The 26750-nt window shown below is 31.7% G+C and overlaps 1 protein-coding gene across 1 annotated transcript; it reads right to left on the minus strand.

Moving 5' to 3' along the window:
• Positions 1–5148: 5148 nt before the first annotated feature.
• LOC147075734 (5'-3' exonuclease PLD3-like) lies at positions 5149–25446 on the minus strand. The gene is made up of 11 exons (XM_085942023.1): positions 25333–25446; positions 24302–24411; positions 22281–22430; positions 21358–21538; positions 19851–19985; positions 18230–18352; positions 16123–16191; positions 14105–14236; positions 8667–8806; positions 7368–7533; positions 5149–7176 (listed from the first exon to the last, which is right to left on the minus strand). The coding sequence occupies exons 1-11, from the start codon at positions 25372–25374 to the stop codon at positions 6898–6900; spliced, it is 1527 nt and encodes a 508-aa protein (XP_085798149.1). The 5' UTR covers positions 25375–25446; the 3' UTR covers positions 5149–6897.
• Between the last annotated feature and the right edge of the window lie 1304 nt (positions 25447–26750).

Below are 26750 nucleotides of genomic sequence, written 5' to 3' on the forward strand. Positions count from 1 at the left end.
AACAAAAATGAAAAAATATTATATATATATTTAATATTTTTTAAGACAGTAAAAATAGAAATTAGCGAATAACGCATTCATTTCGTCACTGTATATTATACCATGTCCGATCTTAATAAGATCGTGGGCCTCCACAGAGTAGATGTTAATTTTGTTTTTACGAGAAATGGATGTCAGCCACTTGCTGTATGAATTAAAAAAGAACAGGGATGCAAGGTGATTACAAGAAAGTGCTAGAGATGGTTCTCAAAATCGTTTTATCTCTAAATCTGAAGCTTTTTATATGGATGGCATCAAAAAAATGTTAAAAATTGGAGACAGAACAAGAAGGCACTTATTTTTTAGCTTAGATTAGTCAATAAAATGTTAATAATACTTATCGAATTAATTAATTATAAATAATATAGTATTGTAGCTATGTAAGAACTACTCCTTTTATTGACAAATCTTTCAATATTTGAAGGATGAAATTAAAATGTTTTATGTTTATGATTTAATACCTAATTGATTGGTCAAATATAAGTTAGATACATTTATTATATATTGACATATTTTATGTAAGTGTGTTTAAATGATTAATAAAAAGTTTAATAATTTCAACAATCTTTTCGTATTTTCCTCTCCATTGTGCTTCTTACATGAAGACTGGAAAAACTAATGGAGCCAGGTGCAAATACAGTAAAACCTCGTTTAATACGAATTCCATGGGACCGAAAATAGAAAAAAAATTTGAAATATGAAATATGAAATGTATGGGGATAAAAATTTTTAATTTTCATTAATTTTTCTTTTTTGTTTCCGATAATAGATGTGCCTACCAAATTTTCGTTACAATTCTTTCAAATTGTCATTAATCCATAAATTGAAGTTACCAAGTAGCTAGAATTGTAGAAAAATACGAAATATTTTTTATTTTTCTAATTTGTCAACACATTCTTTCCGATTTTTTTATATGCCAAGACTCTGAAATCATTTCGAATTAAGGTATGGTTTTATATGAAAATAATGTTCCAGGGACTTTTTTTTAGCGAAAATTTCGAATTATCAGTGTTCTTACTAACAAGGTTTTACTGTACATTTTTTTGGGGATTACCAGGAGAACCAAAACCTTACAACTTTTGTATTGTGCATACAAATATCACTCACGCTATGTTTCGAGGAGTACCACAACTTGCCAATTCAAAGTATTTGGAATCTAAATTGAAGGGGTCTTATATGCATTCCGATTATAAATTGTGAAGGCAGTTCGATTTTAGAATCAAATGATTGTTCGTGTGGTTGTATTGATAACAAGTAAAACTTAAATACATTGGAATTTAAATTCCATCAAGTACCTTCACTCAACAGTAAATGTGATAACACTGATAACAAGTACATTATTTTCTTCTACTGACAACCCCAAAAACAAAATGGCGGCTTGTATTCTGGTTTGAATTATTTTGTTTTATTTACATAGACTAAAGCAATGTTTCTTAACCTTTTTATATCCGCGGACCACAAAAAAATCAAAAAATGTTTTGCGGACCAACAACATTAGAATAAAATAATAAGTATTTATTTATATTTACACTATTTTTGAAACAATTGTCGAAATATAATACAACCCCGCTTCAAATGTTGGGTTTCTAGGTACCACGCCTCCGTCCTTCTATGACTACATATATACAATAGTGTCATTCATTCCGGAAATGACTTGTTAATTCATTGTGAACAAGTAGGTGCACGAGTTCTAAAAAATATTTATTACTTGAAATTTAATATAAGCTTTTAAAAATGGATACTATTTTTGAACTGCAGAAAATTTTTGCGGACCACCGGTTAAGAAACTATGGACTGTCCACATTTTTCGCTGTTTAATTCGTTCGGGTATTAGGCGGTATTCAGCCAATGAGATATTGGCAGATTGGTATGGAACAGTTTGCAGCTAATGAGGATTTATATCACAAAGGCGCAAGTAAGCTCAAACTGAAATGTGAACCAGTATGATGAATGTTTCAATGTGTATCTGTATCAACGAGGACGAACCTCATTGATACAGATACACATTGAAAAAACATGCATTTGCCTGACGTGGAATTCGATCTCACAACCTATGGGTTTGTATTGCAAAATGAAATAAGTTGCTGATGGAAGGGTAATAAAATACACATCTTTGAAAAACATTTATTTATTATCAAAATGAATTTTTTACATGCCCACAATAAATTTATGTATGTATTCTATTTTGAGCCGGCTTAATTCAAATGTTTCCTGACATACGAAACATGCACTATTTAGTTAGCAACAGATTGTTTATTATTTATTTGTGGATAAGATATGTTCAATTCTTCAATGGAGCTTACAGTGGATCAGGCACAAAAGATCAAAGAAACTTTAAAAGATACTTTTCATATTTCTTTTTGACAGAAAACTAGATTGATTATCTACATATTATTTATTATGTATATTAGTCAAAACAATAAAATTGAGAATGTTCTTTACCCGTTAGATATAATATTATATTGAGATATCACTACATGATCTGTGTTAATAACATCACAAGATAATATTTTTGAACATAATACAGAATTATTAGTATGTACTTACCTAAACAATTGAAACAGCCAAATGTACTAAGTACAGTAAATCCTCTACTGACATGATTAATTCGTTCCGAAGACGTTCGGACTTACTGTATGTAACTAGATATTATGATATAATTGTCTTTTTTTATTCCCATATTGTAAAGCCATCCATTATTGCGGGAAAAAAATTCACGCAAGCAGTAAAATATTCCATAGTTCGAGACTAGCTAAAAATCAATCCTTTTGCACATTAAATTTGATTCATAAACACAAACCACGCTAATCTAAAATTGAGTAAGGGTTGAAGGAAATCAATATCAATTGAGCATTATGTAAATTCAGTGGAACATCTTTTCACAAACTAGCGATATTATAATAATTACTATGTACATAGTTCTCTTTGATTGGGGGCGATTATGACTCAAATTACATAATATTATTATTAACCTATTCTTTCCTAAGAGGTTCTAGTATCATTAAGATTTGTAAAAAAGTTATTACTTAAATGTCTTTTTTTAGAGTACATTTTTACATAAATGCATTAATTTACGCACCTAGAAAATGGCGTAGATTTCTACTTAAATAGAAAGAATATAAAGGGAAAAGATTAATTGTACATATTATGAAAGTATATTTAACTAATATAATAAATTATGCGCAAAATACAACCTTAACAATTATACGTTTGCCACTTATTCAAATACATCAATAGGCATCGCTATTTGTACACAAAAAGAGTTCATGTTTAATGAATAACGTAATTGGTGACAATATTATAATACATAATATAGGATGTCTGGGTCTATTCTATACTTATCGAACACTAAAGTGATAAATAGTATCAAACTTAGGGTAGGTTTGTATCAAAATATTAGCACTTATTGTAACAATTACACGAAGTTGGTTTTTATTGTTGCAATAGGTGCGATATTTTAACAGCGGCAAGATAGGTGCTGTTAAAATATAGCACTTCTTGCAACAATAAAAACCAACTTCGTGTAATTGTTACAATAAATGCTAATATATTGATACAAACCTACCCTAAGTTTGATAATATTTATCACTTTATCACGTTAGCGGTCGATAAGTATAGAATAGACCCACTGATAAGAGTGCCGGATTTAAATTTTGTGCCATTATAAAATTGGCAGTTCTAAATATTTCATATGTGCCATCAATCAATCATACAATTAGTAAATATGGAACGCTATACGAAAGAAACACACGCTATTCTTGTTAAAACTCATTAAAAAATGGAGAAAGTTTCGTGAAGAAAATCATCTTTAATGACACATTAATTCAACTCAACGACTATGTAAATAAGCTAAATTATCAAGTTTGGGGTGCGGAGAACCCAATGTATCCACTATGAGTAGCTATGGTTTTTGGGTTGGTGGAGTGATTGGGTCATACTTCTTTGGAAATGAGGTTACAGTGAATGGTTTGGGTCCAATTGATTGATTTGGATCTTGAAGACATGTGGTTCCAGTAAGACAGCGCAACCTGTCACACTAAGTTGTTGCGAGGAAAAATTCCAGATGGAGTAATCTCAGGAGATGTGGATCAGAATTGACCAGCAAGATCGTGTGGTTTGACACCATGCCATAATTTTTTGAATTCGCACGTATATGCCAATAAGCCACAATCAATTCCTGAGCTTAAAGCGGAGATCCAACGTGTTATTACCACAATTATGTAATGATGTTATCTTAAATTTCATCAAAAGTGCCTGCAGTCGTGGTGCGCATTTGTCGTGACAATTTGTTCAATACATAATTGCAACAATTCTACTTTACAACAACCTGAAAATATTACCACTTTTCGAATAAATTATGTGTTTAATTCAAAAACTAAATCCGGCACTTTTATTGGGACACTTTATTATGTAATTGCAGATTTTTCTGACATTAGTTACTCTAAAAGACTCCTATTGAGAAAGTATAATTCTTTTATACTTTTATACTTATACTTTTATTAAGTATACGGTACAAAATCTATACATAATAAGAATCAAAATTAAAATAAACAAAATGTCATATAATATGTATGATATTTTTATGAAGGAATTGAATAATAAGTATGACACTTTTTGAAATGATATTAAAAATAAGGCAGTGAATTAGAAGAACACTTTACAGCAACTCCTCAATGAATGATTTCAAAATGATCAAGTATTAATTGTTTATTGATGTTTTTCTTATATAAATATAATTAGTTTGTACTCGCTTTTGAGCTTTTAGAATAAATAAAATATCAATAAAAATAATCATAAAAAATACAATTTTAAAAAAGTCAAAAGAAAAACGAGAATTAGCTCGCCTAGTAGAAATCTCATTCAAAATATGGCTATATCAAAGTACAATAGAGATCCTGACTAACTGAACCGATAAAATCACAAAAGAAGTGGTGTTCAGGCATCCAAATAAGTCAAAAGAACTGATAGGTAGTCATAATCAACCACACTAAAACTATATAACATAATTCAAATACATCCTTTGCAATAAAAACTATAGCATGGGCATTCTGGCAACATCAACCGTGAACTATCAATATTTTTTAACTACATTTATTTAAATTTTCTTTTATACTTGGTGCTTGGGAGATATATCTTGATTAGCATTTTTTTTTTTTTAATTTAGATAGGTGATAAATTATTTATGATCTTTTACTATATTATTTATGTATTTCAACAACAGCTACGAGAATACATTGAAAATTAAAGAATTTGGACTATAAATAGAAAGAGCCTTATATGGTACCTACTTATGTTACGACATTTCAAATTATTTAGAAAACGCATAAAGTATGGTTAGGTTGGTAAACTCCATAAATATTAACATCGCTCAGTTGGCATTTTCCGATTCTCTTACGCACGCAACGGCGTCGGACGGATTGTCTTTTTGGCGTCCTTCAAATTGGCAAATATATTATGTAGCAGTAGTGTGACGATCTCTGCAAACTAACCTGCAACGCGAAGTCACTTATAGCTAACTTAATCAGTGGATCTGTGGTTCTTTTTTTTGGCTCAATTTCATACATTTAGGCTCCAACTTAACGGCCCACATGCTCAGCGTAGGTCAAAATGGAGGTTTCAATAATAATGTCGACATAAATTTTACTAATGGTTTTATAAATGCTTTTAAAAATTAATATATATACAAAATCGTAACACCACTGCACATGGATGTACTGAAATATGACTATATTCTAAAACATTAGATCGAGAGGTATAAAAGAATACTATTTTGTGTAATAAAAATACTTTATGCAGTCATCAAATGTTTAAAATAAATAAAGGATAATAAGGCTTCAAAATTATACAAATAGATTATCTACAACGTTTAAGGAATGTCCAGGATCATGCTTTGAAAATAGCATAAAACCTCCATTATGACCTACGCGGCGCACGTCCCCCTTAATAGAAGAAGATTTTTTTCAACATCTTTGTTGAAAACACTATTATGTAAAGAATCTGAGTTGGCAGTTCACGGTCGATGTGTCATATCTAACATTTCTGTCGAAATTGATATTTTGCAAGGATAGGTAGGTAGCCATTCGATGTTAAACAACTATAGCAGTTAATCATAGGTGTTCAAATAATCTATTGCACGTTACAGAAAATAAATTTGTCTTCTTCTGGGAATACACACATAAATTTTAACAGAAAAACTTGCCCTTCTGCATAATTTTCTCATTTCTACATTTTATATAATTAAGATGAAAATTAATCGATAATTACATAAACTCAATGCAATTCATAATAAACCACCTCTGACTTTCATATAAAATAAACGCATTGTTCAGATTTTTGGCTCTCCTGTAAAGTCAGTTATTTTGTGGATAAAGACATACATATTGCCAGAATACCTACAATAATCTCTTACAATTATGCACAGAAGGTAGCAGAGGTGGCTTTTGGCTTTGCAAGTTCAGAAACTGACTCAATATTCAAGATATTGGAGAATTGATGCAACTGGCACAGGAATGGGAGACATACAGCAATTTGGTTGGCAACCTTCATTACAAAATTGAACTGTCAGGAGAAGTAGAGTGAGAATATATTATGATAAGACAAAAACAAGAAGACGGTCTCATAATAATGAAGATAAGTCTTCGGGGATGATTTTACATTATCGAAATGAAGTTGTACGAATATATTTGTATATGTAAAAATTATAAGTTACATGAAACACGATTAGCCCGTTACGCACTAAATTGATTTAAAAAAATGAGATCACGTCTTTGTCATTATGAAAAGAAGTTAATATGACTTTTTTTTTTAAATAGCCTAGCGCAAAAAAAACAAGGCTCCTCTTAGATTAATCATACACTATCATTTTAATAGATCTACGGAGTAAGGAGAATTCCAATCTCGTTCAAATATATCCTGTAACTGTTGGCGGATTCCAATTTGGGTTTCGTTGGAAGGATTGTTGAGGGAGTCGGACTCTTCCATGACGAGGCCGACGCCGGCCGTGTTGACAAAGTAATCTCCCGACCAGTTGGAAGTCCCGATGTAGGCAGTCTTGTCCGTTACCATGTACTTATTGTGATTCACTCGAGCGAACGGAATCTTCTTTTGATCCGCTGTGGCGGGAACTACGAAACGTTTCTGAAATTCAAGATGATTACTAAGTCTGTATATTAGTCTCCATAATCACCTGCCGCTTTTGTTTCTACACCCCTCATATAAAAGCCTCACATAAAATATTGTAATATTCTCTCTCTACTCTGTTTGGTGATTAAATAATAAGTCACTAAATTCGTACACATTTCATGATCCAACTAAAAAAACTATCTTACCACTTCAATGCTCACTTTCTGATAGGATTTTGAAAGGCTGGTGAGAGATCGTAGGAAATAGTCCTCGGATGTGCGAGAATGATTCCACCAGCTGATCAGCATTTTTATTTGAACATTATCTTCTATAGCGGCTGCTCTAATCGCATCGTCTATCAACGGCCAGTATCTTAAAATGTAAACACAGTTATAGGATTAGAATATTGCAGTAGAATTTCAATTATCCGGATTTCATTATGAGGTAGAGCATAAGTACGTATCTAGCATTCTAAGAAAAAGGCTAACCTACAAAACACAATGTTCTGTATGTTGTAGTAATGAGTCAGTCCAGGTATTCACATAAATATGACTATACATCAGTGGCGAACACTAGGCGATTATCTAAAGCGTACCTTCTTAATAAAAATAATTTTTAATTGCATATTGATGTATAGGTACTACATAAAAAATTATTTTATTTTCCAACGACATCTGTCGTATATAGAAAAAAGTAGGAATGTATTGTAAATAAATACAGATAACAGCACGTCAGTTAAAAGTGTAAAACAATATTATGCCACAGCGCGACATCTGTTTTTAACGAATTTGTCTAATTATTAGATGTGAAAAGTTATGTTTTTTCTGAATGGACTTTATGTCATGTGACCTCAAGATGTCTGGAGCATTACATATAAAACGATAGGCTCTAATGCGCAAGCATAAATTCTTGGGTAGAATATATTATTCATGCCCCATCCATTCTGCCCTGAGAGAACCGGAAGATCGAGAAGGATGGAAAGTCTTGGTCGCTCAAAGGATGACGAAATTCGAATGTGGTCACAATCCTCAGCCATGAGTGTACGACCAAGAAGATATTATTAAAATAATTAATAATTAGATAATTTAAAAAAATAATTTCTATGGCATTCAATCACATATAAATAAATATAGATTGTTTTTAAAAATAAAAAATAATTTTAGGAAAATACACAATTTAAACTCATCGCTCAATTTATATGTCGCTGGTGAGTTATTGAAATTTCATCGAATTAGTGTGTACCTATTCATCAGTAATAATATCTTATTATTTCCCGTAAATATAACTGACGAGTGTGTTCTTTTTCTCTGATCTCGTTCCAAAAGTCACCCTTCGCCACTGCTATACATAGGATCCCTGAGATATATAACGTAATTGAAGATTCCAAGAACTCGAGGATTGTAAGATTTGTCAAATAACCCGCTAACCCAACCCTTCATGAGTTGACATACAAATTAATCAAATAAGAAACAAATCAAAAATATTTATTTAAAAAGGGAGCTCACATTTTTTTTGGTGTATATATCATAAGCGGCATGTAGTCCATGACAGAGATGTAAATAAATTTATCCGCTGTTTTGATGACATTCAATATGGCATCAATGTCGTTTGTGCGTCCCAAAGGATTTAGAGGCCCCGGAGAACTCTGAAATTAAAACAAAGAAACACAATGGAAAAATTATTATTTTTCTATTTAATAGTGAATACAAGCAAGATATAAGAATGTTGGATTCTTAATTATATAAAATAGATAATTTTGAAAAACTTAAGCACACAAATTAAAAAAATTCTAGAAAAAAAAGCTGGACCGAATGGGACACTGACAACTTTTAACACATTATTTGCACGTCATACGTGAGACATTATCTAATGCAGATCTTCCCAACCGGTGTACTGTGATCTAGAGGTGAGTTGGAAATACTGTCACCAGTTTGTGTACTCAAGTTTCGGATGAAACTACCCATACTCAGTACGTGTGGCCCAATTAACTTATTCCAAAAAACTTGTGATGATATCATTGCGAGTTGCTGTTCTGTGCACTCGCCAGTTGGTAGACTTTCAACACTATTGACATTAAATGGCCGCGAACAAGATAGCACTTGAATATAGGTATATTTTAATTTATTAGAATATAGGTATATTCATTTTTGTTAACAAGAATATTGTAACCTAACAGAAAAACAACTCATAAATTCAAAATGTGTTCAAAATTTTATAATAAATGGGACTTTTCGACAAGCGGAGCTCAGCATATTTTTAGCGATTCTATTGAAGCCGATACACAGTCTGAGTTCCCTGAGCCGATACGTATTTCAAAAACTAATATGGAGTTGGTTTTAGTTTCAGTTGAGTATGAAACTTTTGTCGCATACGCACGCCAAACGCTCTATATAGTATTCCAAATACTAGTAAGTATTTTGGGACAAGTTTCTATACTAAGTATTTTTTATACTAGTAGTAAGTATACTTAGTCTTCAAAATTGACCAGTTTTCCCATCTCTACTGTGATCCATTGGGAAGTGTGCTACACTATAATATTGGCTGTAATTAAGATTTACTCCTAGATGTGAAAAATGATCAAACCCTCGAAGATATTCATCTGGTTTACCGTAAAATGAGTTTTCATCTAGGGGTCATCCAGAAAATGTTGTCACACCAATTTTTAGTAATTTTTACGACCCCACCCATCATCAAAAAATCTTATATCATTTAGTCTAAATTATATGACATTTTTCCCAAAGAACCCATTGACATTTTACCCATGACATGTTTCTTTTGAGATATCAAATAATAAAATATTCAATCAATTATTATATCGAAAACTAAATCAACAACACCCATATTTTTTTCATTGCTATGAGGAATCTAGATTTAAAGCATTATCAACAAAAAAATCCCTGGGTTTGGAGAACCAGAAGATGAAACTCTACGAAGTTGATATCAATAATCTTGTCAATGAGGTGTGTAAGTTTCATAAATAATGGTTAAGTAGTTTTTGAAGTTATACTTCTTTTGGCGCGTTTGGGAAATCAGATCAGAGTGTATTTTTGTGCGTGTGACATGCTCGATTGTTCGGTTATCAGCCGAACGCACTACCTTTACGCCACAGTATGATAATGCAATCGTGATGATTATACAGTATAATATTGTAGTTTAGAATTGTTCCGTTGCCTAGGCAGCAAATTTATTATTGTCGGCCATTTGCAATTCCTTACATAAACAAACTATTAAACGTCAGAGTGACAGTTGGTACTTGAAAAATAAAAACAACGAGATACCATTATATAATTTAGTAATATAAGTTAGTGTATAGAAATAAACCAACGGCGTTCCAATAAGCGGTCCTTTTTCTTGAGTGTGTAATTTAACAAGATAATTAAGAGCTAGTCAAAGAATCTAGTTTATCACAGGTTTTGTTTTTGTTTTGTTACGCCAAAGTATAACTTCTAACGCGCATACATAAGTACACACACCGATTTTTTTAGTCAACTCAACAAACAGAAATAGAGACAGACAGGCCAATTTTACTGAGTAGATGTCAAATTTAAAGATTGCATATTATGTAATATTTTCAAGAATTCAAAATATTTATTACATTCTATAAAAGTTACGTTTTTACACTAATAGGTATTTAGATATTTATTGTACGAAGTACTTTCAGAATGTGAATATTAAAATATAACTTTAAAATATTTGAAATGGAATTTGGGTGTAGCTGACACCTCTTCATCCAAATAAAAGTAAAAGCTGTGTTGGAAATAATCAATAATCCCGTCCCTAACACCAATACAAGCAAACACACAGTCACAATACAATACATAACAATTGCTGAGGGTAAAATCAATTTCATCTACTCATCAGATTCAGCTGTTTGCAACTTACGTGTCTGACATTAATTGGACGGAAAATTCGAAATGTTACACAATAATTACATAATTACATTATTGCGTAGCATTTTAATTTGGCATTTACACTGATATACATATGATGATAAATAGATAGTTAAATTTTATAAATCAAATCTTATTTCCATAACTCATTATTTTCAATTCAGATTACTGACACACGACACATACCTATAAGTTTTTGGAAATTTCAATTGAGAATTGTGGTCAGTCGAAGATGTTGAAAAAAACGTTATTCTATTAATACTATCAACCGAGGGTACTTTATGGAATTAGAATTTTAATTCTAACGGATTTAAGTTTTGTACTATTCCATTTGAGTCATTTTTTTACGACCCTGGTTTCGCCTTTCGGCATCTTCAGGCACTATGTGCACTCACCAAAAAGAAAATACACACTGACCTTATTCTATACAGATGGAGGGTAAACATATGTGAATGAAAAAAGGATGTCTGTCTACTAATTTGCATATAAACTGTGAAGAGTTAGAAGGTTTTTGGTTGATGTTGCATACAAAAATGGCATTTGTGACAGATTGAAACTTGCTTCAGCGATTTTGATAGGGAAACCATATAGGGCAGAAAAAAGTTTTAGAGAAGAACATAATATTTGAGTTCAATACAATAATATTATTAGTTATCACATGCATTCCAGATAGTGTTTTGAAAATTTAACATTTTTATCGGATATGCAAAAATATATTGGGGTCAATTCTTCAATTACCGGTGAGGTCACAATATAATTTAAACGAAGTCTGGGTGTTTATGTGATTATTTCAATTCTACTACTGCAATAATCTGTTTCACTAGATTACTATCATTAGGTCTGTTGTAGAGTTAAAAAGAAGAATGTTCGAATAGTTAATTATAACATAAAAGTATGTAACTATCTTAAACACATGCCTTCGTAATAGATAAATAGCCATAGTATTTAAGCTTCTGAAATTTACAATCGTGGCAGAAAAGGCAAGCCTTACATACTAGTTACTAGAACCAAGCCAAAACACTGTAACTTACTATTGCAAAACTATAATAAAAATCCAGAGAAATGTCAATAACTATTTAAATTAAAAAAAAAAAAGATATCACACAAGAATGTCTTCATCAACTTTGAGAATTTATAAAAAAAAAAACAAGAATTAAGAAGAATTGCAAAGAAAATATGCTACACAGCATAGTGTTGAAAACAGTTGGGTACCTAAATATCTAATTTTAACATTGACTGAAAAGAATGTGAGACTGGCCAATATTTGTTTTTTAAGAGCAACCATGTAACTAACTATAAAGCAATATGTTGTATGCCAACAAGTTAGTAGCCAACGCAAAGATTCAATAGGTTGTATGTCAAAGAATATAAAAATTGGAACAATTTAAAAAAATGTATTCAATTAATTCTTGGTTACTAAAAACTTGATGTTTCGAGACATACAACCTATTGTTAACATATAATAATTAATAATACAATCATATTGTTTCTTTTAGTCATTGAGACACATTTTAAGTACATACTGTAAAATTAATTATTATTTTAATATATAAAGACAATATGGTTGGTGTCCCCTGCTCAGAACAATATCATTAGCATATAATAGGTGGTAAAATTTTTAGCGTGTCTATTATGTGTATCGCCATATACATTATACATTAACCCTGATCAAATATAAATATTCATGTCTTGAATACATTTTCAGAAATAGTGTACAATCATCCTTATCAGAAACGTGTTAGTCATAATCATATTTTAGGCCTCTTACGAAACCCTAACGAATTTATTCTCAGAAACAAATTACTCTATTTAATATTATATTGGGAGGGCTTAGCCAAAATGGTGTAAGAGACATTCTAGCAAAAATGGGTTAAGATTGTTTAAAACCTCCCAAATGTGACGTCATCAAGAATTTTCGTAAGGTAGTTACTGAAAAATATATAAAATTGTTTTATATATTTCATTTTTACTCAACAATCTGCTTCAATTAATTTCTGTTGAATTATTGAAACAAAAAAATGACCAACTACCTACCAAATACGTATGAGGCTATTGGTTTCAAAGTGACAAGTTCAACCTACATTTTTACTTTTTGTTATATTTTTCTTGATTCTGAGTACTTTTCTATCATATGTGAAAATGAACCCTCGACACCATTATGTCACAAATCAATGTTTTGCGAAAATCAAATAAAACAATTTCTAATGCTCAAGGTTTTGTAAGCATTTCATTGTAAAAGTCTTCTATTGGTTTCCTTTCCAATTTGTCTTATGAATTTTGCGTTATTCATAATTTGTATTTTTTATATCGAAGGAACTGACCATCCGCAATTTTGATTTTACATAATAAAAAATGTTAAATCAAAATAATATTACATAGTGTTGCCGTAGAAAGAAATTGATTTGTCTCAAGCATAGAGAATTTTAAAAATATCATTACTGCATTTATAACTCAAAACTGCTCAATATAACATAAATCATTGATGATTACGAGGCTTCAAATATCAAATTCAGCTCCTTTCATTAGTAAAAGGATTAAGCTGGAGGTTGATTGTAATCTTGGTTATATTCATTAGCCGCCATTTTTTATGAATAATTGCAAAAATAAAATATTCTATTTGCAGTCTGAAAGTGCTAGACGGCTTTTTGGGATTATCTCAAAATTATTGCGAAATATGTAGGTAATTGACTTTGAAACTAATATGTTGGAAAAAGGCCATCTATGAAGATGCAGCCCAAATAAATTAATAAAACTACATTACACTACACAGTTTATAAGCAAATTATGATGAAATTAGATAGCAAGCTTCACACTCATGCTCATATTTTCCAGGACCACACAGAGATAAAAAGTTTTAATATAGTATTACAATGGACGATAACAACTACAATAAAAAAACATTCAAAAAGCCATTTAATATAAAATGCAACAAATAGTAATGAGTGCAAAAAATTTTGCTGATTATTATAATTTATACCAAATTAAAAGCATACTAAACACTAAATGATGCTGTAAAGTGAGACATAATACGATACAAGAAATGCGACACTTACCGAAACATAAGTGTCATACGGGTGGTCGCTCAATGCCATATTCATGGGAGTGAAGACATTGAACTTTGTTTGAAGTGTTAACGGCCACGACTCGGGTATAACTGCATCATCAGTCCCCAACGCCCAATAAACCTGTTGAAAATCAATATTATGAAACAATCCAGATAAGGCATTTACGGGTCAAATAAACATAAAATCCAATAATGAGTTATCAATGCAAACTGCCAGTAAAACATTTAAATTTAAAAAAAGAAAATTTTATTATCATCATCGGCACTACAATCGAATATGGCCCTTGACCACTTACAGGAAAGGTCTACATTTCCTTGTGTCTGCTGCAAGCTCCCTCCACTGCTTAAGGGCTAATTGCATTGTAATACTTATGTAATCATTCGTTAGTTAGCCATTTTTGGACGCATAACAAATCCAACGTCGGGTTCTCCCAGCGACAAAATTGAAACAAGTGACAGCTGTCATAACTACGTATTGTAAAAAGAAATCAAGTAAATATAGTTTTGAGTTTTGTTTACTTGTTTAAGATAAAGCAAAATTTAAAGTACCTACTGATTATCTACACAAACACGAAAGACTAGCAGCATTAAAAATGTCTTATTCAAACTATTGAAACCCGTTAGACATATTTTTAAATGTGTCAATTGAGGTAGTGTTGCAATACTTTCAATTCAACCAGTATTGACCAAATGTTTTTTTAAAAAAAAAATATTCAATTAAATAACCAATAACATATTTCAAGTTTATAATAATTTAAAATATGTGTCAGCAGCTTAGAACTTTGAATAATAAAAGGGTCGAGGGGAGGCCTTCAATCAGCAGAGGATGAAAATCGACAGATGGCAATGATGATTATTATATAAATTAAATTTTGTTTTATATTTGATAATAGAACTCTGAAATCGGTCGGAAAGCAATAATATAATTCATTACAAATGCATTTTATTTATTGTGTTATTTTCTGATTTCAGTAGGTACATGTTGTTGCCAGGAAACAGGGCAGCGTTCTATATTTAGAATTTTGGTATGCCTGCCTGTAATCACTAATAAATTATATGCAGTCATGCATGCAGCAACACAAGTGTGCAAGTACATCCAACCTGCATCTGCATTGACGTAAAAAGTCTGCCATCATGCAAACGCCTGCTGCAGCCGGAATTACTGCAAACCGCTGCATAGATTATCATAAACAAAAGACTAACAAATGTACACCTATTGCCCTAATGCAGGGGTTTCCAACTGGTTTTCTATAGGGAAATATAAATTTTCTTAAATTTAGATCTGCCTGAATTTAAACCTAAATTTATTTCAGGATTATATTGGAAATCCATTATTTCCATTTCAACATCTTTGTTTGATGCTTGAACAGCTTGGGAAATGATTCAGCTATTTCTCTGATTTTTACATTGTATGTACAAACAAATATTTTAGAAACTAAGAAATAAACAAAATTAATCAGTATAAATTCATGATATCCGAAATGATACGATATTCTCAAGATATCTGGATCAATTTCAATCAAGAATATATTATTGTAGTTATCATAAATCAATTAATTCACTTTTACATTGTAAATCGATAAAAATTGGAAAGCAAATTTATGTTTAAATACATTTTAATTATATTATAACAAAATTCCTCAAACCCATTTCTCATCCCTAGTTTCGTAGCAAAGAAGTTTCACTTCTGCCACACGTTGAGGTAAATTTGATTTTTTTAATTCATAAATATTTTGCAACGTAATAGATTCTTGGGTTTCCACTCCGTGTACTTCTTCCTTCTTTCCTCTTTCTTATCCCGACAGATTGGAAGAATATTGTCGTCTGGTACTGTATTCAATATTTACATTCTGAACCAAAGTAGTGAAAAATAGTCTCCTAATACTGGCAATACTTTTATAATATATAGCAGCGCCACAACAGCGGTCATGACACGTCCAGTTATAATTTTCGCAGTCTACATTATTCATTGCAATCTTTGAAGCATTTTGGAAAGTTTGAACTTACATCGAAAACCTTTGCAATATCGTCAGCGAGACATGAACAATTGTACCCGACTGCACCCAACTCCTTCACCTGTAAGTAAATATATTAAATATGTTGAATAAATAATCTATAATAAACAAAAAAGTATTTTTGCGCAATTTATTTTAATGGTCTCAAAATGGTGAATGTCCCTGAAGTTATTTTCTCTCCTGCTGTACTATAATTAGATATAACAATAATTGTTTTCGTTTATTACTTTATTTCTATCTACAATTTAATGGAATTTATAAATTGACTTGAATTAGCTAGGACAACAATTGAAGTCATTACATATCAAATTTATTGATTTATAGTACATACAACTGTGAGATATTTTTAGAATAATTGACATGGCCGAACAATAGTAATGGAAAATTCGTAGCTAATGACATCGAATAGTGATTAAGGTGTTATCGGAAGCTATCATCATGTACATACATAATAATATAAGTAATTCATAACATTTAATTTAGTATAATTATGTTGTATTTTGAACATTTAAAAAATTGGAGATTTCTTATTGAATTAAAATGTGTTTTTAATGTTCCTAAACATAGAATCCGCTTGGACACGGTGGGGTCTGCATTCAATCAACTTGCATGTGCGCTACCTGTGCTCTTACATGGCTGTGAGACATCTGACTAAACCTCAAGGGCTTCACTTGAATATTGATGTCTCAATCAGATCCGAGTTCACGACAGATGCGAACACGGAGAGACATTTTATGTGACTGAGACATGTACTTCGAAGACTGACCGAGAATGCAACACTCCATGTCCTCACGGCACAGCTACACGGACTTCGCTATCGTGGCTCTTTTACAGCATTACTACCTATCAATAGCGGCCTTAAGCCTGGCAACGGGGTAGGTCAATTTTGAATATATTATTTTAATTTGCCTTTTCGTTGTATACTTAAAAGACGTAAAGCAAATGAGCTTTTTATACATTATAGAAGAAGTACTATAAATTTTTATATGTAGGTTACTTACCCTTAAAAAAATTCCATTTTTCACGTTGTCAACTCATCGTTAACCGAAATTGCACCCAACACGTTATAATTTTTTGTAAATTAGGTCAAAAAATAAACTTTGTGTGTCTATTTATACACCTAATAACTGTTGTACTTAATACTATTTAAGAACATAAGATTAAAACAATCAAACACATTTAATAAAAACTCCGTTATAATACCTAGTGTTATGGAATGGCGGGATCATTTATATATAAACACTTTTTATATTTCCACTGATCTCATTAGAAGGTAACTTTATGATTAATATAGCAGATTACATTTTAATCGGTAACTTGTACACAATGGTTTAATACAGAAAATGCAGTCGATGGGTTTTACTCAAAGGTTGGATTTAAACTGAACTACAAATTAATAACATAATAATATGAAACTTTCAGAGAACAATGGTCAGTTTGAAATAATAAGCGACAACAAATAAGAATAAAAAGGTTTGCCGCACAAATGAGACCTTGAAACCACAGAACAAAACTCTTGAAACATTTAAGGAAAAATTTATATCATTCTGTTTCATTTTACATATTGAAAATAGTATAGCTGTCTCGTTTTCGGCAATGACCAAAATTTAGTGTATGCAAGCGATAAAACAATATGAAAAAAGGCGTATTTTGTGCTTTCTTTCCGTCTCACATATGGGAAATGAGAGAGAAAGAAATATTATTAAGAAATATGAATCTTGGCGTTCATGAAATTGACCGAGAAACGCTTGTGAGAGTTGAGATACGTGTGTGTGTATGGTGGTTAGATACACATGCATACAAATTAGCGTGCGTCACGTTACGATCGCTCGCCAAAACGGAAAAAGGCGTAGGATAATAATATATAGGAGATAATTGACATTGTATAATGTATATAGATTGTAAGATATTTATTTTTGGGAGGTCATTGACTATTTGACCCTAGGAGCCAGCCGCCCATGCTACCTATATAATGCAGGTCTGATATGGCAAGAGGCGTAGAGTTTGGTGCAACCTTGTGCTTGCCATATCCTCTGATCCCGTAGTATGACAGTGTAAAGATAATAAATATAGAATCAATAAAAACTTGAACATCATACCTGCGTCAAAGATCTCCAATCCATATTGGCACTGCCAATGTAGAAATGAGTGCGATCTACCAGCCAGAGCTTCGTATGCAGTACACCGCCGCCGACTAACTTTGGAAAATTAACACTGCGGACCTACAAGACGGAAGCAACTAATTTTAGCCCCCATCAGTTGAAAATGTCTCTTTGACAAGTGAAGAGGTCCAGATAAAAATTACAACATTTGAATTTACATAATTAGACATTTATTTTACCAGAATAATTGAGAAAAGGAGTATTAAAAGGTTCCAAGTGCATTGGTAACCAAGATATATTATTTTGAAATAACAGACATTAAAAAAAATTCAAGAAAAAAGTTTTACCAAGTGGGAGTCAAAACTGACATCTTATCAGTGTCCGGTTGAATGCCCTATCCACTGAACTACTGACCTGATTATGATTCATGCGAATTGTGTATTTTCAATAAGAAGAATTTAATATTCTAAACTCGTATCTATTCAATATTTAATTTTTAAAAAATAAAGTAGATATATTATTATTCGTTTCATAACAACATATTATCTAATTTGAATGTTTTCGTCTGACATGTACCCTTTCACAAAAAATATTAATTAAATAAACAAAGAAATATCAATGGTGTTTCTTGGAATAGTATTAATAAATCATTTGAAAATAAGGCCTCGTTTACTGAATGTTTACAATCCCATATACAACCTTGGAGTCGATTTACTCGACTCCGTCACTGGTGCACTCATACATACCTAATTCCATGATAATTATTTAAATGCCACAGCGTAATTGAAAATATAAGTGTCAGCATCGAGCTATGTGTACATTGACACGCACATATATTCGAGTGCTTAAAGTCAGACAACGTTATCTACAAAAAAGTGTTTTTTTTTTTTGAGATAACGTTATTTTACATTTACGGTTACATGATAGTCAAACAACGTTATGTCAATCTTTTTTAATTTCATATTAAATCGTCAGTAAAGTTTAACGCTAACTACATAAGTTACCCTTGTTTTCATATTTTTTTAAAACTATCCCTATAAATTTTTACATCATCATAAGCAAGATAAATGTACAATACACAATAAATTATAAAATATTAACATTAGGTTTTGAATAAACATTTCCCTTGTTGAGTAACAAGAATCTAAAATAACGATTTTTGGCTCTCCAGTAAAGTTGCACTTTTGTAGATAGTGTTGTTTGACACTAAGCCCTCGTATTGTTTCTATAATACAAGTTTAATATTAATCGCGATGATCATTGGATGTCTCAAATAATTGCGATAATAGTCCTCATTAAAAGACACACATTTCCATCAGTGATTGTCACAATGGTATTGATTAATGTGCCCATCAAGGTTTGTCATAAATAAACAAAAATAGACGGCCTCACCGGACTAATGTAAAATATTAATTAGAGTTGATTGATAAGGACGAGAAAATTACCTATTCAGTTCAGGTTCAATAGATATCATTTGGCATTGTATTCTACATGAAAAAAAACAAACATTTTTCCAACGGTCTATTATTATTTTATGAAATACCTAGGCTAAATGATAGACATTGTTCGTTGATCGCAGATTAGCGGAGGTCACAGTTAAAACATTTCCATTTCGTACCTGAGCGGCTTTCTTTTTGAGTAATGTTTCCGTGTCGGTATTGGGATTAGACTTTGTCGGGTAGCTTTGAACGATTTTGACATTGATACCCCGTTTTATTCCCGCCTGGTATATAGCTTGGAACACTTCTTCACCCTATAAAAATGTTAAACTATTATATTACGTCACCACGTTTGATCCTATTACATTATGGACCTCCACATGGTGGAGGTTGTATTGACAGATTTTTTTTTATTTTTACGAGAAACGGATGAATCCAAACACACATTGAAAAAATAACATGTGAATTTTCCAGAACCGGGATTCGAACCCGGATCACCTTACTATGAAGCTATTATATAGTGACAACATTAAAACATGATTTTTTAAGGGCAGCAGTGCCATACGAAGGTTAAAAATTACATGTCCGGAAACTTGTACGTATGCAGTTCGCCGTATCACACTTCACCGTGAAATTTTGTATTGGAAATATATGGCCGTATAAGACCGTCCAACCTCTTTGGGTCGTATAGTACTGACATAAAATTCATGTCTAAATAAAATACGGTTCTTGTCGGTTTACAGGAAGCCAGCAACAAAAAATTTTGAAAATAGCCGATATACTACATATTTTCTAGGTTAGGTTGGGTTTTCATTCTTGAATTATTCATGAATTTTGCCAAAGTCCATCTATGAAAATTGAATTAATTTTCATATTGAATCTAATAAAATTGGAGACCGTATAGTATACGGTCATCTCTTTCCGATAAGCTCACGGCGAACTGTGCTACTGTGAAATGTAATAAGTAAAATTTACATGTAACCAAAAATTAGCATAAGAAGCATTTATTGAATGCGAAAAAATAGACCTTTAGATAATAATATATTAAACCATCATAAATTACACATGTGAAGGAAAATACAGAACGCAATTATTGTCAATTGCAAACTCCAATGAAAAGTTTCCTGAATATAATTTACCATAATAGTATAATGTTAAATAAATAATTAATTATATGTATGATACACATGTTAACAAAAGAATAATATTTAAAACATGCTGAAAACACAGATGTTTACAATAATGGAATATTTTTATTTGAATTGTATTAAATGACACAAATATATTTTTCCCAAACTTCATTTTCAACCTTTTCATGGTACTACTGCTCTCAAGAGATAATACTATCTCAACCAAAGCCTTCGATGCCAATCTTTCATAATATATCTGCACTTCAATACCTACCTTGTACAAAAAGATAGATTAACTCTATTTTGACATTGTTAAGAAATTAAGTTGATATTTATTTGCCAAGGACGCACTGAGATCACAACGCTTTGCACCAGTTTACTTTACTACATCTTTTTACACAATTAAAAAATCAGGCATGGGCAACCTTTTCAGGCAAAAAATTATCTTATTTTATTTGCAAGATAAAGCATTACACGAATTAGTTGTTCAATAATTTTTGACTACTTAATACAGATTCTAAGTGATTTAAAAAAATCTTAACGGGGAGAAACTCGCCTTAATTGAAGAATTGTGAGGATAGATTTCATTTTCTCTAAGTGACCAATAGAATGATGCAATTTCTATTCTATCCGTAGCCATGCCGACCATATTCAGCCATGTCTCTTGTGTTGACGGATATTTCGTGAAATTTGGCGGGTAGAATAAACCTTCCGGTATGGTTTCCACCAGGGATATACTGCAATAGATCATATTTACAATGGTGAAAATTTAAAAATCATGGTAGATAACTATATGAATTCAAGGACCCGGGATAAGACGGTGTCAAATTAATATGAGAATTGAAGTTTTCAGAAGTCAAAAAAAACTAATTTAAAATTCGGCCAATAAGTGTTTTCGGACTATAAAATCTTTTTACTCAAAAATATAGAGGTAAAATGATGCATAACCACAAATTATTGATGCCGGTTGAAATGTGAGAAAGTGGACGCACGCGCCGAAATTTATATTGACAATTAATTATGTATAGTGCGAAAACATCTTCTTGGCTGCGTGTTAAAACTGTGAACTAACATGCTCCACCCATTTTTAACCGCACTTTTATTATAAACTAATAAGCTCCTCCCATTTAGTAGACAACAGCGCCTAGAAGCGTAGCCAAGAAGATATTTTAGCGCACAGTATACAGAAGATTTCGTGGCTCATTTTTAAATAATAATCAAATGAGTTTTGATTTATTTATGAACAAAGTTTAAATTTGAATTTCGTCAAAACTAAAAATATGACAATTGACACTGTTTCATAACAAGCCCTTCAATTTAAAAAAAATACTTGTCAATATATGTCCAAATACATGATATATTAACCTTTTCATTTTGTTTGTCGGATGGTTTTATAAAAGTCAAATTGTAAAGGTGAAAACAAATAACAGTATAAACTATTTCACGATTGACATAATAAATAGTGTGACATTTTGTTACCTGCATTGGTCTGAGCATGTCTGCGGCACAATCTGTCTGGCAGTGACATTTGCGTGGTCTAACAGAGGCACAAGCACGACTAACACAATTAAAACCAATATTATAGATATCGGTATGCAAGATGGTCTGCACCAGGTGTCAGTTCCCCATCTAAAACACGTTATTTAAACTTTTAATGCAAGTCAAAAACCTCAATCATACTTGAAGAGTGATGGACTCGATTATGGGGACATAAAAAATAATTGAACACGTTAAGCGAAAACTAATAAATACTATAACCAAAGATAAAGAAAACCTTCTTTGAAATGGGGTCTTCCATGGTTTCCCTACTGAAATCGACGAACCGAATTTCAGTTTGCCATAAGTACCATCTCTTTATCTTCAGAATGCCTTTCCGAAAGTCTGTATGAATATTAGTAAACCTGGGGTCGGTCTTTTCAGCTATACTTTATTATATTATAAAGGCTACATCTTTATAGAAGGTTTTCTTCAACATCTTTAATAATGACAAAGTTTTGGATTCATTCATAGTACCTATATAAGAGGTGTCTATTTCAAAAAACAGAAAAAGGTTACCATAATATGGTCATAATCAAACAAAAAATATGGACATGTTCTACATTATGTAACTTTACACCAATAGTGATGCACAACCAGCGGCCCAAAATGACAAGTATTTTGTCACTAAGTGATTCATTGAATATGAAAAAAATCTATGTTCGATATGTGAACAAATTGACACACTGATATATAGCTGTAATATATGAAAGTGAAATAGTGATGTGATTTCTCTAAACTGTTTTTTTACAGTCATAAATGAATCAATCAAAATAAATAATATGCAACCTGATTCCACTAAGTATTTAAATTACACTAATTTTTAAAACAGAACAATATTAAATTATATTTGGCTGATGAATGCATCTATGATAATATATATGCGTATATATAAAATCTATGGTCAGAGTGTAAAACCACATAAGTCATGAAATCGAATTTTACGATTTATTACTGGTTCTAAGATTCTTCACATTTGTATAATTAAATACATAATAGACCCTGTACACGTTCATGGATTTACTGGCACCAATAGTGTGTATTTTAAACTATCGCAATAATAACTTTTTACATGTAAAAGTGCTGACTGTCTCTCCAATCTCATTTTTCAAGTGTAAACGAGATGCGATGTTGTCATTGTATGGTGCTATTTGACAGGTCCGGAACAGTTCGTAAATAATAACGTCAAAATGTTCTGTGCAGTGTAGTTTGTATTTATTCCAGCAGGTTTGCCAGAATTGTTCGACTGCGCATGCGCATTTGCCATGCAAGTACCAATTATTGCGTGAAAATTTAAAAGCTTCTGAATTTTTTTGATTCATGCACACAAATTTGTAACTTGCACGATAATACGTGTTTACACATGCATTTTCTTGGTATGGCTACGATAATACGTACTGTCAGCAGTAAATCCATACACGTATAAACGGGGTATACCACATCAAATATTGGTTGTGAAATTGTTACCTATATTATAAGAAACCTAATCATGTAAATCATCTACCTCTGAAAAGAAGGGTGAAAAAACACAGAAGTCAGACTATTTAAAAAAATAAATATTCATTGGATGACAATATTGGTTTCATTCTGTTCAATTTGTGACGACCTGTGGGTCTATTCTATACTTATGGAACACTAAATTGATAAATAGTATCAAACTTAGGGTAGGTTTGTATCAAAATATTAGCACTTATCCTAATCTTGCTGCTGTTAAAATATCGCACTTATTGCAACAATAAAAACCAGCTTCGTGTAATTGTTACAATAAGTGCTAATATTTTGATACAAACCTACCCTAAGTTTGATAATATTTATCACTTTATGACTTTAGCGGTCGATAAGCATAGAATAGACCCACTGGTGTTTATACTATTTTTGTTGTGTTTACAAAAACCAATTTTACTAAAAAAAAATTTTTTTGACTTATGGGGTTTTAGACCTTGGTCATAGAAATAATAAATTACTTTTTGATACCAGCTGCCTGGTCTTGCCGCAACATAAAGCTTTGTTCCCACTGGTCGATTTCCTCATCTGGTGCAGACGCATTCCCAAAACTGCCACTCTCTAAGACCGTCTGCAATCAATAATTAATTTGAATTTACTATTGATTATGAAGGACCTCTGAATAAAGATAAACCTATTAAAAAATAAAAATAGGAATGGTTATTGAATGCATCCTTTTCAAAACCTCAATGAAATCATAATATAATATTATTATCAATTAACTGTTGAAATGACGGTGCTGCTTTACACTAGTGAGTCATGTCACCTTACAAAGGCTCAGAGCAACCGTTTACTGAGCTTCGAGAATAGATGTTGCAGCAGATACTGGGTGTGCAATGGTATAACTATAAGAGCAATGAGGAGATATGAGAGCGGAACATGCAGTCTTTCATCACACTCCGAGTGAAGAGGCGATGTTGGACATCGCTTGGCCATGCGCTACGAATGGCTCAATTCAAGCTGGCTTGCCTGTTCTGCAAGCCCACCGGATTCCGGTATCTTGGAAGGATAAATCCGCTAAATGCTATCCATAGAGTGTATACGGCAGAGTTACAGGATGATGAAATGGGAAAGTACAAGACTGGCGAGCGACAGAGATACTTGGAGGTGTGCATAGTATCCATATTCTCTAACTGACAAGCAGATATGGTCAAAGAAGAAAAAGGAAATAAGCAGTGCCTTATGCATTGCATCCAATGCCTTCAGTATGGTAGTCCATTTTTCACAGGGGCAGTTATAGAAACATGTTTTTATTTGTTAAACTTTGAAACTGGACGTTATATTATGTAGCTGTGAGACTATTATTAAATAATTAGGTATAGTTTATATTCCATTATATAATAAAACAATAGAATATATTATTATATCACATTTGTATTAATACCTACCAACTCAACTTACCTGAGATCGAAAAATATTTTGCAAACCAAAGCATTTTTCAGAATAAATCACATGAATTATAATATTCAAAATACATTTTTATAACACTTACGATTGCAGGTTTATCCACAACTTTTTTCGCATAAATTTTCATTGTAACACATCAAAGCAATATCAGAAAATCGATTGAACTATCGATCTGTCAAAACAAAGAAACTTCAACCGTGAAAATACCTACTAAAAATGTCATAGATAATAATAATACCTACTTCTAGCTCGTAAACCTACCTGCTGATATTATTATTAAAAATGGCTAATAATAAATGTTTTCTGGTAACACCTGATTGCATCGCCATTTTGAATCTAACAAATTGCGGGAAGTTTAAATAATTTGTTCTAAAATTAATGATGGTTTTGAATTTGCTTAAATGGCGGGGTTTTGTAAAACATACTGTTTAGTGTATATACTGAATTATCCATCTAAATTAATGTTATTGTCACTTCACGCCACACACGTTTTGTGCCGAATTCTAGATACTAACTAAAGTGGGTATTAAACGCGTTGTATATTATCACTACTCTGTAAGGCTAAGGTCACAAACTGCTCGGTTCGGCGTATTGATTAGTCGGTGGTAATTTGTCATAGAATTTGTTGATTCGGAGGTCACATTAAAATTAAACAGATTTTTATATCGCATGCTTACAACTTTTATTTTGATAATTTTCACAAAACTTAACTTCCCCTCATTCGACATCCAACGTGGCACGTTTATCAACTAACACTAACTGGGGAAATTCTTTTATAGGCTCACAATGCAACCATACGTGGTGAAAAGTAATTGTAGTGCATATTCTATATTGTTATGCATAAAACTATGTATGTGTTTATAGTTGGAGATCTGCAGAACGGGTGAAATACAATGTGTTAGAAGACTGCGGACTTTTTACTCACACGTACCTACATTATGCATGGTATTTTTTGAACACCAAACAATTTTGTAAATAATACAGTGGATATTATATATTACTATGTAATTCATGAACCATGCTGATGTATTAATTATATACGAGTAGGTAATAGTGGCGAAAGGTGGAGGTAGGCTGTTAATATCAGCCATAAATAGTGCACACAAAATTTTGTCGTTCATACGTATTTGTTTTCATTGAAATAAAACTACAACGTACAGACGGTGTTTTTAGTTTTAAAAATTCAATCTAACCCTGCGAAACCAAGGCATATAATAGTCAAAAAATACTCTTATATCTATAAAATATCTAAAATTGTGCAATTAAATCATACATAACTTTGGATATTTTATAGATAGAATAATATTTTTTGTTTGATTTAGGCAGGGACCTAACCAAAAAAGAAATCGTTTTTTTAAACGTTACATGTTCCAACACGCGCGTTAACCTGATCTTACTCCCTACTTCATTTATCGTTTGTCAATTTATGGCTACGGCCGTATGTTGTAGCTTAACCACTAGGAAATGCCAATAGAAATGGCAAAATAATACCACCTTATTCTT

The sequence above is a fragment of the Rhyacophila brunnea genome, unplaced genomic scaffold (genome assembly GCF_057557595.1).
Source record: "Rhyacophila brunnea isolate RB1 unplaced genomic scaffold, BYU_Rbru_1.0 scaffold_14, whole genome shotgun sequence".
Lineage (NCBI taxonomy): Eukaryota > Metazoa > Arthropoda > Insecta > Trichoptera > Rhyacophilidae > Rhyacophila > Rhyacophila brunnea.